This window comes from Molossus molossus, unplaced genomic scaffold, assembly GCF_014108415.1.
Source record: "Molossus molossus isolate mMolMol1 unplaced genomic scaffold, mMolMol1.p scaffold_m16_p_10, whole genome shotgun sequence".
NCBI lineage: Eukaryota > Metazoa > Chordata > Mammalia > Chiroptera > Molossidae > Molossus > Molossus molossus.
The window spans coordinates 56097240-56111701 of record NW_023425345.1 but is presented as its reverse complement, the minus strand read 5'-3'; the positions used below and the strand labels follow the sequence as shown (position 1 = coordinate 56111701).

Here is a 14462-nt window from a genome sequence, read left to right as displayed (position 1 = left end):
AATTAACAAATGACCTAAAACAAAACAATTCACAATTCATATGTGGAAAACTAATAAAGAGAAAAATTAAAGATCATGAAGAGTCATCCTATCTCTAACCCTCCTTACCAAGCACTGAGATTTACTGGCAATGATAAAATATCTGGGAAAGTGCTTTTCAAATGTGAAATGAAAAGGCACTTTATCATTATTTTTCATGCCTTCTTAAGGACTCTGGCTAAAGATTCTGTTGATTTGCTTTCTGACCCGACGGTATGAGTAATTATTGCATGGCATCAGGCAAGTTGCTAAATTTCTTTGGGCTATACCTATAAAATAACGTTGGAAAACAACAGACAAATCTATCAATGTAGGGAAGGCATAGTCTCTGTTATCCATATAATTATGAAAAGTGAGAACAATAAAAGATAGCTTAGGAAGCTATCCAATTTTATTTTTAGGACCCAGAACCCATTTTATTCTTTATATGGCTGAACCTGTTATATATTTACATTTTTTGTTTTTGCAATAGTTGTTTTCTGATTAGCTATATATTAACATTTTTATTGAACCTGATTTATACTTGGAATCTAATTTGTGTTGCTTTAATAAGAGCAAAGGCCGTGTTTTTAGTTCATTGTAGATCCCTTTCACATTTTCACTACACACAGCTAATACTAAAGTGAATATTTTAATTTGTAAGTTTGAATGGATGAATGAATGGCCAATTAATGGCTTATAGAATAAAGGATAATCTCATAGATTTTTATTTAAGTAAGGTGTTTTATAATGTTTACCATCCTTCAGGACACTGGGCCTGCTTTAAAACCATTGTTTAAAATGCCTAGCCCACTGAAAAAAATATAGTATTAATATTCTGTATCATTGCTTCAACTTTGTAGTAGCACCTATCCAGTATTAAAAACCAAATGTAGGAAAGAAGGCAAGTAAAGAAAAAGATAATTCTGAAAAATCGGCAATGAGAAAAGGCATTGTATATAGTATATAAAAATTAATATCTAATAATTATACTTTAAACTAGTATATGTAACTTATCCAGGGCATTTTTAATGAAAAAAAAAATGTGACCATTTCTTGACTATTTAAAAAAAATTAAATATATTGCTTGTTTTAAATACACAAATCATTTACTGAGTATCAGTTTTCTGTAATTTTAGCAAGCCTAGAAGCAAGATTTGGGCAGAATAAAGTGGCTATAAATATGCAAAGTACTAGGGAAACCAAATAGTCATAGTTAATTGTGCCATATGTCTTATGACAAACAATCAGCAGCTTTCGCTTGAGTTTATGAAATTTTTATTTTAAATTCCTTCCCTACTTATGATTCAAAAAACAAATGGTATATAACACTTGGACATTAAAACTGTTTTCACTGAAAAAAACTAAAGTTGAGATGTAAAATATTCAAGCTTTATGTTAGCATTTATTTTTAAAACAATTTTCTTATCAAGGCTAGTCAGATTCTACTACTTAACCACTCTTTTATTTAACCACTGTATTACTAACTGGACATTATTATTATTATTTTTTTCTTTATTGATTTTAGAGAGAGAGGAAGGGAGAGCGAGAGAGAACCATCGATGAGAGAGAACATCGATTGGCCGCCTCCTGCATGACCCCACTGGGGATCAGGCCCACAACCTGGGCATGTGCCCTGACCGGGAATCCAGCTGGCGACCTCTTGGTGCATGGGTCAATGCTCAGCCACTGAGCCACAGCGGCTGGGCACGGACATTTTTAAGAGTAGAGACAATATAGGAAAGATAAAACTCAAGAGGTACTTACACATAAAAATATTTCTGTTTAAAATACTTTGTTGTTTTTATGGTTTTGTTTTTTTTTTTCCTGGAGGAAAAGAAGATATAAAAAGTGGTTTGCGTATATCTGCATCAATTAATCAGGCAATATCCCAAAAAGGAGGTAGGAGACTGTTTTTCGGCTTTGGATCTGCTCAAAGCAATGCGCAGACTTGTACTGTTCAGCAATATTATGCATTCTGCAGCTTTTTCCAGAATGAGAGAACTTCCCAAATGTAATGGTGCACACAATTTATATGCTGGCATTTTCAGTCCTCATTTGCATAATCTGCATAAACTGAAGATGTTCCCCTACCACTTTGATCACCACCTTCAGCCTGGACATTTTGGGTGTTTTTCTGACTTGCAACCAAATAAACTTAATGAACAATCATTAGGAAAAGTAAAGGAAAATAGAAACTAAAGATCTCATTTCTGTGGTTATCAGTAAAGGTCAGTATTTTCTCTCCAGCTTTCTTGGGCATTCTTTATGATTTGTAAATCACAGAATAAAAATCTGACTCCTGAAACTTGGCTGCAGTTCCCTATAATTTCATGGAGTCCGTTTTCTACAATCTGAATTTCAAAAATCCAATATTTTTTGTACTTATTGGTTTTTTAGAGTATAATTTTAAAACTATTTTGTTTTTGGTCTGTATCTTAAAGTAATACTCTCTCTTAATTTTTTATCCTTTGCTTTTAAGGCATGTTATGTATCCGTGAATCAAATAACATACATTTTTAAAATACTACATGGCTTATATAGAAAGAAATATTCATTTGCAATTCTAAAGATTCCTGTTCTTACTGTTTTAATTTAATGTTATGCATTTTACTATATTCTTATGTTAAATCATAGTATTTTAAATACGTAGTATAATTATGTTACTCATTCATGTGAAATGTATTGATATTGATTATTTATAATAACTTTTTTTTGTATTTTCTGTTTTACAGGCTGAAGAAAAGGCTCATTCAGAGGTAAAAAGCTTGTAGCATTTCTATATTTGATTATTATAGTATACATTTATGATGAAATGAGGTTTTCTCCCACTAGAGGTCTCTGTTACAATAGCATAGCCCTCCAACACTGTGGATACAAATAACAGAAGTAGTTGATAAAAGGTCTTCGATATTTCCTCTTAAAAGAGAATGAAAGGCAGTTTTTAGAAGCAAACTTTCCTCTCACATTATAGATGGGAGCCTTAACGAATACATTTTGTCTAGTAGCAAGCACTCATAAAATCCTTAATGGATGAATGAGTGTTCAGTCTTCCTATTTTATGAGTCTCTTTTCCCCACTGCCTCGAAAACTAACTGCATAAGAATAAGGAAACGATTGAATCTTGAGCTCCAGACCTGAACAATACAAGCTGCCAGCACCCAACCCATCTCTTTAGTGCTAGGACTTTGCTGCCTGCAACCACCACTTTTTGTCTTGTGTGGTATATTGTTCTAACCCCACGCATTTCAGAAATACACACTTCCTTGCAATCACAAACACATTAGAATCCAACCTGGAGAGAATATTCTTTTTTCTGTCCCTTTGTTTAAAAATTGTGCTGGCCAAGAAGAGCAAGAGGACTTGAATTGAGCCTTAATTCAAGGTACAGTAATGACTATTTGATTGGTTTACACTGAGGCAATCAGACCACAGAGAAAATAAGTATCTGGGCTACAGTCTCTACACAGAAACCCTTTCCTTTGAAGTCATATTTTATTAGCTTTTAATGTAAAACTTGTGATGTGCTTCAATATATTGAAAAGATATTGATTATGCCAATTTGATCTTTTTAATTGTTAGACCAAAAAAGTGATTGTGATTTTTTTTAAACCTATTTTATTTACATTGTATGGACATGGCAAGACTTCTAACATTGATCATAATATAGCTACTAAAGTATAAAAATGCTACATCTATTTGCCTCAGTAGTAGTTATCCAACTCCCCTTTTATCATTCATGCCCCATAATTGGTCATGGTTTTTAAAATAATAATTTACAGTATTTTAAGTTTTTCTGGATTATATTTTAAAGGAAGAAGGATCATAGAATAGAAACTATTAATTTGAGAAAGCTTCTTTGAATTTGGTTTAAGAATAAAATGGATTCTCTGATTTATGAAACTGTTTGTAGTCATCATTATCATCATAGGAACGTAATTCAAAAGTTGGGGCTGGAATGTATCTCTTTCTTAACAACAGGAATGAGAAGGAATCACATTTGCTGAAATTATTAAAATGTTCTCTATCTCTGCTTCCAGCTTCAGCTCACTTCTTTTTCTAGTCTGTCAACACTGACCACTGTCTCTTCTCCACAAAAATATAATGTGAAGGGGGGAAAAAAAAAGAAAAAGACAAGTAATGAATTGTGTCAAGAATGCTCTTTCAAAGTGAGACAATATCCCAAAAGTCCAAATACAACAAAGAAAACTTGTTTTTGAAGAAATGAGAATCATCAGGGTAGAATGTTTGGCATCTAAGTAACTAAAATCCCTTGAGAGCAGAAGTTTACTTGTAACTTATAAATATTTTACCTTATGAATCACTTTATATTTCATGGCAACATGAGACATGCAGATTAAGTGTGAAAGTGCATAAATTAAAACTTTAAATACAATATATATTCTTAGAGTTTTCTGGTTCCGTTTTATTCAAGTGTGAACTTAACTAAAAAGGAAAACATTTTAGCATATTTATTTTGTTATTTTTATCGTTATTTATACAGTATTACTGATTTTTCCCTTTATTTTTAAATTATAGATAATCTATAAAGCATTTCTTCTCTGAGCTAATAGTAACTGACTGAATAAAGGGCATTATGATCAGGATTTGGGAAGGCTTCCCTGAGTGTTAGTCATTAAAGTCCAGCCAATAAAATTATTTTCAAAGATGGGATCATTAGATGTTGAATTAGAGCTAGCTTCCGGTGACTGCAGGATATTCTATGGCTCTGAGAAGTCGCCAAATTACAGAAAATTAAAATAAACATGCAAAAAAAAAAAAAACAACCCAAAACTGACAGAAAAATAACATGGACTACTTTTCACAGAAAAGACCCAGAAAAAATATGTTTATGTTTATTTTTTAAAAACACTAACCTGAAAGGAGAAATATTTTTAACAAAAATAAATTTTTAAAAAAAGTATATAAAACAAAACAAAACACTACCTGAGTTTTATTACTGCAAATTTCTATAAAGAATCAATAAAGAGGAAACCGATTCTGAGTCAGACAGGGATGACAAGTCAGCAAGCCTTAAATGGCAGATTGGAGCCGCAGCTTAGAACACAGCCACTTACTCCTCTTATTATCAGTGGCTTTAGATTGTTATTATGCAGCCAGTATTCAGATTTCTTTACTTTTCAAAAGTTGGTGCTGACACAGTGGGGGTAGAAGGAGCTAACGATAATATTTGCTTTGCTTTCTTGGATTGAGTTTTAGTTTTACGTCAAAATCTGCTAGCATATTGAGTTGATTTTTTTTTTTTTAATTACATTCAGCAAATTCATAAACTGCGGAGAGAGCTGGTTGCATCTCAAGAAAAAGTGGCTACCCTCACATCTCAACTCTCAGCAAATGTAAGTCACTTCAGATATTTTCGATACATTAAAAGAGATTTGTCTTATCAATAGGATAATTTTAGTAACAGACTTACATACTTTAAATGTCAAAAATGATACAGACTTAAGTCATTAAATAGTGGGAGTCAGATAAAGGTAAGCTTTCCTGTACACTGGGTAATCAAATGTAAACCCAAGTTGATAAGGAATCATAATGTGGTTAAAAATGGCTTTTTTGTTTCTTGTAAGTTGGAAGTATTAGCTACAGTAACAAGGCCTATTCCTTTTCTTATTTCTTATTTTTATTACTCCTCATACATAAGACTTCCTCAAGCCACCACACTATTAGGGATTGATAGTGATTAACTTTGGAAGATAAAAAATTCATGTGCCCTGACACTTTCAGTGCAATTTATTAGACAATTAGTTAAGCATCCAATTAATTCTAAAAAATTAACTTAGGTCTAAATTTGGGTATCTTAGCCATATTCTGAATTAAATATATTCCTCCCAACCACCTTCTCATAGTTTAAGCAGCCGAGAACAGCAAAAATGATGACAGTGAAGACCATCAGTTATGTTAACATTTAATGAAGCTCTTTCCATATGCCAGGGAGCACACAGATGTAGAATAATAAAGAACTCGTGGCATTGCACCTAGTCCTGAAAACAGTAGCGTTAGAAACAACAGTGAGGGGTAAGCAGGCTCCAGTTATTTTGCCATATGTCCTGCCCTTCACTCAGTATTAATCTCCTCCATTCCGCTGTCTAGCTTTGGGTCTGTTGCCTGCCTCGTGTCTGTGCTCTCCACTGAGTTTGTCCATCTCTAGACAAAGCTTGACATAGCAAGACTGAGCAGGCGTAGTGCCCCCCGGGTATGATTTGAATAAGTGAGATTTTTAAGATGAAAAATGATGGTGTAATAAAACTTTTACAGTATAGAAGTAAAGTATTCCCTTGCAATATGTTCCTTTTAGCATTGTATTTGAACTGATTTTTATCTTTTCAACTTTGGAAGAATCTAATTTTGGATTGACTATATTTATTTTTTATAGACGTGGTTAGGGGGTTCATAAAAATAATAGTACATTTTAGAGAATTGTTTAGGCAACACTGGAAGAAAATAGTATTATTTAAGCAATTTTTGTGTGTCTAAGTGTAACTCTTCAGTAGTTCAATAATAGTTGTAAATCTTATACAATAGGCTAGCTGTGCAGTAGTATAAAACATACCTGTCTAGGTTCCTGAATTTGTACCCAGAGGACACATTGTAATTCAGATGCCAAAGCACTCTGGCTTGTGTTTATCTGCCACAAGGAAGGATCTGTGATAGACCCCATGCAATGAATAGTCAAATGCTTACAGATGTCTTGAATGATTAATCAGGGTTTTACTTTATTTCTAAATGTCTCTTGTGTGGACTTATATATTCAGATATTACAATAATAAGTGGCTGCTATACATTATGTAATTTGGACTTTTACACAGTAATTTTTAAACCATTTTCATTTTAAAAGTCATTCATGCTTGCCCTGGCCAGTGTGGCTCAGTGGGCTGGAGTTCTGAACCCTGACAGACTGCAGGTTCAATTTCCGGTCAGGGCACATACCTAGATTGCAGGTTCAATCCCTGGCCAGGCACGAACGGGAGGCAACCGGTCAATGTCTCTCCCTGTGCCTCTTCTTCTCACTCTAAAATCAATAAATATGTCCTCGGGTGAGGATTTCAAAAAACGTATTTTAAAAAAAATAATACAAGCTTATTTTATTAAAAAGAAAAAAATTAAATGTTTAATAAAAAAAGCAGTATTTGTTTTTCTCTCTGGGACTCTCATTCCCATTCATGGTTATTGGTTTTTTGTGTTTCTTTTTAACATTCTTTTATATATCCATGAGCATAAATGCAGAATACACTCTCGCAGGGGCTTACTACACACACACACACACACACACACACACACACACACTTGAGGAACCTGATTCTAACACAGGGGAACGATCCTGGGGGATCAACTCTTTGCCATTGTTTGGAAAAGAAGAAAACATTTTTAAAAGCTGTCAGCCCTTGGCTACCTGCCAGTTCTGCGCCAACCATGCATGCCTCACTATTTTTACGATGTTTTCATGACTGTGGAGCATGTCTTCTTAGCTGGGCATTGACATGACCATCAAAGGGTAAAATTGGTTCCTGTGGTGAAAAAGCAAACTCACTATTTTTATGTATAAAGCACAGATATACGCAGGGTAGATGAGCAGGTATCCAGTATAGCTGTGGCATTAAAATGGCATGGAGGACGGAGTAATTCGGGGAAAAAGAAGCTGTAATCTCTCCCTAGGGTACAATAATGAAAAAAAAAAAAATAGTAAAACAGATGGGATTAGGGGAAGAGGTGCCAGATTATTTTGTGTACAAAGTCTAGTGCAAATATTCCCAGCTTCCCTGATGTATATCTGCGTTATCATTAGTAGTACATTTTATACAGTGTTGGGAGCTTAAAATATATCCTGTTTTGCACATTTAAAAAGAAATTATAGTGCATTTAAGAAATCTTCTCAGATCACCTCAGATTTACATATACCACCTGTCCATAGCAGCTTTATTTTATGTGTTTATTTTCATTTTTATTTTTTTTTGTGAATTCTCACCAGAGAATATTTTTTTATTAATGTCTTGATAGAGCAGAAGGGAGGGAGGGGGATAGAGAGAAAGAAACTTCAACATGAGAAAGACACATCGATTGGTTGCCTCCCACAAGACCCCGACCAAGGGCGGGGATTGAACCTGCAACCTATGTATGGGCCCTTGACTAGTATCGAACCTGGGACCCTTCAGTCCATGGGCTGACGCTCCAACTGCTAAGCCAAACTGGCTAGGGCACAGCTTTAATCTTTAATAGTGAATAAAAAATGGAAACAACCAAAATGTTTCTTAATAGGTCAATGGATAAACAAACTGATATATCCATGCCATGGTCTACTATTCAGCACTAAAAAGAAATGAACCATTGATATACACAACTTGGATTTTTATCTCCAAGTTTACTTTCAGCTGCGTGGAGAAACTCAATTTCAAAAGGTCACATGCTATAAAATCCCATCTGTGTAACATTCTGGAAAGACAAAATCACAAAAATGAACAGCAGCTTACTGGTTGCCGGGGTTAGGGATGGTGGTCACCTTTCTCCGTGAGAGGTGGGTGTAACTATAAAAGTATATCAGTAAGGAGAGCTTTGGTGAAGAAATTGTTATGTATCTTGATTGAGGTGGTTATTTCATATGTGAATCTACACATTTGGTCAATATTGAAGTCCTGGTTTTGATATTCTACTGTAATTATGTAAGATGTAACCATTATGGGAAATGGGGTGAAGGGGTACTTGGGTCCTCTGAAAACTCTTTGCAACTTGTGGTGATATGTATGGATCATTATAGCCTTTTCCCATCAGATACATTTATTGCTAAAAATGGCAAAAGATGAAAGTGAAAAAACTGTAGGTAGAGGAGATACACATTATCTTCTCTTTCCCAAAGACGTTTATTAAAATTCACTTTAAGACTCAATATTTCAGTAGCTGAGAACTTGTATAAATGGATGTATATATAAGTGCTTATAATTTTAGTGTCAATCCTATTTTTAACATTTTAATAGTATCATTACAATTACAAAAATTGGAGTCTTGCATATTTATGTCCATTTGTATTTTTAAGGATATAATCTCCTTCATACATGCAGAAATTTGAATTATTCACAATTTACATATTTACTACAAATCATGTTGAACTTTAGCATTTGGTTTATTAAATTGTCCCTTTAAATTCCATAGGCCATAGTAAGTCATGAAAGGATTTAGTGAATTCTTGATTTTTTTCTCAGTTCTAAGAACTATGACATTTAAATTTTATTCAGATGTGTTTTACTTCATTGCTCCTGAGTTAATATCCATGATATAACTAATATATATATATATACACATACACAGAAATTAATCATAAAACTGAGTAAAAGTATTTCTGTATAGAATTTCTTCAACATAAGTCAAATATTTTTCAAAATCTTGTATAGTTCCTATTGGAGGTAGAGATAAGTCTGTTATTTACTAGTTAATTCAGACTACAGGTAAACATTTTTTTTCCCTTAATTGGGGGTATGTTTTATAATTGATGTAACACATGTTTGGACCTGGCATGATTACATTTATATAGAGTCCACATAATAACCCATGTTTTAATATTTAAACTCGAAACGTACATGCTTCTCTACTAAAATGCTGTTTTACCCCTTTGTTAAAAGGGGCAGTGGTAAGGTGGGAAGGTATCCAATGAGCTCGCCTCTCATTTGACTGGCAGAGTCTAACCTCACTCAGAGAATGCGCACTGAGCCTTCCCGCCCCCCTGAGAGGTTCTCTGAACAGAGCTGCAAAAGCCCTGGGAAGACTCTCTCTCAAAGCTGTTCTACCAGAATGTCTTTAGAAGGCAGAGAGGGCATGTTGGCAGGCACTATTGCCTGGCCCTCCCTGAATCAATACCCCACCAAGGAACAGAAAGAAAACAGGAGCCCCAGAAGCAAAGGCAACTGCGAATGTGTGGTCACATTATACAGTCAGCCAGGGGCCCTCTCGCCTCTCGCCCACACCTTTGTGCAGCCAAGCCAGGTGGGATGCATTTGTTTGTGCTTTAATATATGTTCTTCACACATCTCGGCCCTTAGGTAATTTGGAAATAAGCACTAAGGCTAGTTATTACTACCATTTTTCAAAGACATCACGGAATCTACTTTCTTTTGCCTTTCAGAACGTAAGGCTGTTAAACAGAAATCTCTTGGGTGTTATTTTGGTGGGGGGATTGTGTCCTATTTCTTTGCTCTATTTAATAATCTGGCAGTTACTCTTGCTTTTCTGCATCTCCTTTAAGAGAAAACTGTTTGCACATATTAACTATGATAAACAGTGAAGGGCCAGTTATATATAGTAAAAGAAATATGAAACCTTATTTAGGATAGTTTCAGAGTCATTTTCGGTTTATCTAACTATGGATTTTCAAATGTAAAATCATATCTATCTATCCATTCATCCTTATATTAATATATAGAGAGACTATTTTTTATTTGGTTGACAGGCTGTCACTGAATTCTGAATGAACAAATGTAGTGCACACATTTTTCATGATATTTCATCTCATTACTTAGTAGCACAATAATTCTCTTTACATGTCTATTCAGATTATGTTGTGATTTCCAAACTAAAGACAATATGTGTTAATACCATCCCTTAACTAATATTCAGTCTTGTCTAATTTATTACCTTGACAGACCCCCAACTACAAGTTGGGGCATATTAATCATCATATTGATAACATTTTACTCTGGCTTGAAAATTATGCAACTGCTAAAAGAAAAACTGAAACAAAGTAAACTATGATTAACAGCTCTCCTAAAAAGCTACCATTTTTTTTAAAAGTCATCATTTTATGAAGTTTTTCAGACAAGATATACTGTCCTATAGTTTAATCTGTTTTATTTTCTATTTTTTCTTCATTAAGGTGAAAAAAAATCATCCCTGGTAGAAATGGTTTCCCTTATTTGCTTCTTGTACTTCCTTTCCATTAATCCAAATTATGAGAAATGTAACCTTTTATTACCTTCAAAGTAACAAAGTTGATCTGATAAATTAAGACAAAGCAACAAAAATTTAAAACAATATTTAACTAACGTACTTTTAACATATTTTTCATTGAGAACGATGTGACTCAAATTCATATGTTTTTTTGGAACAGTTTTCTTGTGAATAATTAATGAGGAACAATTTTCCAGAGACTGAAAACTGACTTTCTCAGGGTGAATGTTTTGTATTTACTCACAGCTACGAAACATAAGCAATGTATTTGTGCAGCATGTATATATGACAGACTTGCTTTCTTTGTCATATTTTTAACACCTTTTGAACTGATAAAATATAGGAACTGATAAAGTAAAGGAATTTTTTTCAGGTTTACATATGTAAGGACTCACAATCCAACAATTAAAACTTACAATTCTTTGGGAGAAATAAAACTAGTAGAATCTTGCATTTTTTTTAGTAAATGTTCACAAAAGGATTCTGCCAGAATTTTTAGTATTAAAATAAAACAAGCAATTTTAGTTTTAGGATGTAGTAACCTATTGTAGGGTCATAGTGTGATTATTTCTAATGTTTAACTGGAAATCAGCACAAATGGTTATCATGGACAAATATATTATAAATTATATAGAACAATGCTTTACAGCAAAATCTAACTCCTGCTACTCACCCCATGGAAAAATCTGAAAAATACCATGTTAAGGAAAAGAAAACAGTCACACTCAAAAATCCTGCCATTGGATTCCACTTGAACATTTTCAATAAAGGCAAGGCTAAAACACAGTTCTTAGGGATGTATGCTTATGTGGTACAACTATAAAGAGAAGCAAGAAAGAATTACTGCCAATGTGACAATAGTGGTTCTCTTTAGAGAAAGGAGAGGGGACAGTAGTGGGGGAGGAGTAAGGGAGGACTTGGAGAGTCTTCCAATGTCCTGATTCTTGGCTGGGCTGCTAAGTGCATGAATGTTGACTCGGTGATAAACCAGTGAGCTACACATTTTCATTGTGTTCACTTTCATATGTTTTTTAAAATTGAAAAACGGTTAAGTATATCCATGGCCAGTATGATTCAGTTGGTTGAGCATCATTCCATGTCCCAAAGGGTCACTGGTTCGATTCCCAGTCAGGGCACATACCCAGGTTATGGGTTTAGTTCTCTGTCGGGGTGCATACAGGAGGCAGCCAACTGATGTTTCTCTCTCACATTGATGTCTCTCTCTCTCTCTCTCTCTCTCTCTGTCTCTCTCTCTCTCTCTCTCCCTCTACCTTCTTCTCTCTCTAAAATCAATAAAAACATATTTAAAAAAAAATTTTTATAGGTTAAGTAGAGGAAAGTGAGACATCACCTTATGTTAATTTCTGAGCATACTAAGACTGATATAATGATGTTCCTTGTCACTGAAAACATTTAAAACTATTAGATACTATTCCCTTTTTAAGAATGTTATTTATCCCATTAAATCTTATAACAATCCTTCCAGTTTGATTCTCAAAATGTGTGTGTGTGTGTGTGTGTGTGTGTGTGTGTGTGAAGGGAAAGGGGGAAAGATGGAAGAGGGAATTGAAAAAGCATCGAGTCGTAGAGATGAGCCATAGATTAACAGGTGCATTCTCTGCAAATTATCTTTCTCTATATTCCAGTGGCAGGAAAAGAAAGGCAGCCCAGGATAAAGTTAGAGCTCAGAACAAAGACTCCTTTGTATCACGATGCTAGTGGAAGAAACTTGTACATTCTAGCTGTTACCAATAATGGAATAAACTTCTAGCTGTTGCTGACACTGGAATAAACTTGTAGTGCCCTAAATCTCAGCGATCCATTTGCTAGGTACCTCAGCCTCTCAGCTCTGCTAGAGTTACAAGATGATGTGTTTTGAGTCTTCTGCTTTCTTCCCTCAGAAAATTAATCTTTGGTAAGGATCACCAGATTTCCCCCCACACATAGTTATTATAGATGTAGGTTGTATTCATTTAAGCGTACAGTAAAACTGATCAGTTTGCGATAACATACCTGGAGTTCTGTCTCCAGCCACAGTGTGAGATCGCAGTACTTCCTCATGCTTAATATTTTTTGGGTCAAGCTATTGCAGAATGCCATGTTAATAAAAATTGGCCTATTTTAGAGCTTTAATAAGATTGTCAAATACTTAATCATAAGACTTATGGTTAGCTACTGCAATAGGTATAATTCTCTGAGATTTAAAATAAAGCCGCAAAGCCATCAAAACTGAATGTTAAATGGAATATGACTGATTATTCTTTCTGGCTGGCCTACCTACACTTCCTTAGTTGAAGGGAGTAAAGTGGAAATGAAAGCCCTTTTATTGAAAAGAATTTGGAAAGTGAAGACAACTCTTTTCGCTTCCATTCTTCGTGCTTAGCGAAGGAAAGATACTGTTATAGCTGTCAGCAGACGCCTGGCACTTGAAGGAGCGTATCATTATAACCGAGGCACTAACACTGTCTTCAAAGGTCATCGTGCAGGTATAAAAATGAGGAACATTTGTCCATTGACTATTGCACTGACTTCGCTTGGGCTTTAAGTCTAAAAACTTGGCAGCTCAGACCCTATTCAGTATTTTATGTGTCAGATCCTCCACGTCGTGCAAACTAGAAGGTGTCATTATTTGCAAAATGCCATCCTCTTTCAGAAGGTGAACTCATGTAAAATGTCAAGAGACTGAAACAGCGATTTTAAGCTGAAGTTTAATCATGGTAAGTGGAGATGTGTGTTAATGGAGAGTCACCCTGGAAGCTAACTACGAGGTCGTGGTGTTCAAAGAGTCAGCATGCCTGGAATGAAGTATTTTGTAAAGGGAAGCATTTTGATCCGTCCATATAAGGTTCTGACGTTGGAAATGTGTTCCTCCCGTTGTGTTCACAGGCTCACCTCGTAGCAGCGTTTGAGAAGAGTTTAGGGAATATGACTGGCCGATTGCAAAGTCTAACCATGACAGCGGAACAAAAGGTATGTCCAGGAATTGCCACTGGGACTTGAAATGAGACAGCAAGTTGCGTAGGATGTTTAAACATTACCTGAGATGCTGCTTCTTAAAAATAATACTGTGGAGCACCCATCCTGTTCTAACTCGAAACAATAACAACGTAATGCCTTTTCTTTTCAGATTGTAATGTTAGGACTTACGATTCGGTTTCATCCATGTTGGAACACGCACATATGCACATACACATGCTTCTTTCTAGGCTATTATTTGCCTCCCACTGTAACTGTTAAGAGAATACCTGATATTGAGAAAGAGAAATTATTGTAGAGGAGACGAGTTAGAACAGTTTGGGAACAATTTGCTATGCAGTTGACAAAATTGCACTCTGACAAGAATGTTCACCAATACCTGTGGTGAAGAAAGCCTGGAACAGATGTTAGGAGTCTACAAAGTAAGGGCTGTAAGTCACAGCCCCCGTGGGACATGGGGAAGTCCTGTGTAATTTTGCAGTAGGAAGGAGTAGTTGGCATCTGGCTGTCTTTTAAGT

At 34.9% G+C, this 14462-nt stretch overlaps 1 protein-coding gene across 3 annotated transcripts in view; it reads left to right on the top strand.

Annotated features, from left to right (window-relative positions):
- The window catches only part of NAV3 (neuron navigator 3), a 332922-nt gene that overhangs the window by 264334 nt on the left and 54126 nt on the right, over positions 1 to 14462 (top strand). For all 3 annotated transcript variants that reach the window (XM_036251933.1, XM_036251934.1, XM_036251932.1), the window contains exons 21-23: positions 2754 to 2777; positions 5298 to 5375; positions 13855 to 13938. In XM_036251933.1, the coding sequence (XP_036107826.1) occupies positions 2754 to 2777; positions 5298 to 5375; positions 13855 to 13938 (186 nt within the window). The remainder of the gene's footprint in view (positions 1 to 2753; positions 2778 to 5297; positions 5376 to 13854; positions 13939 to 14462) is intronic.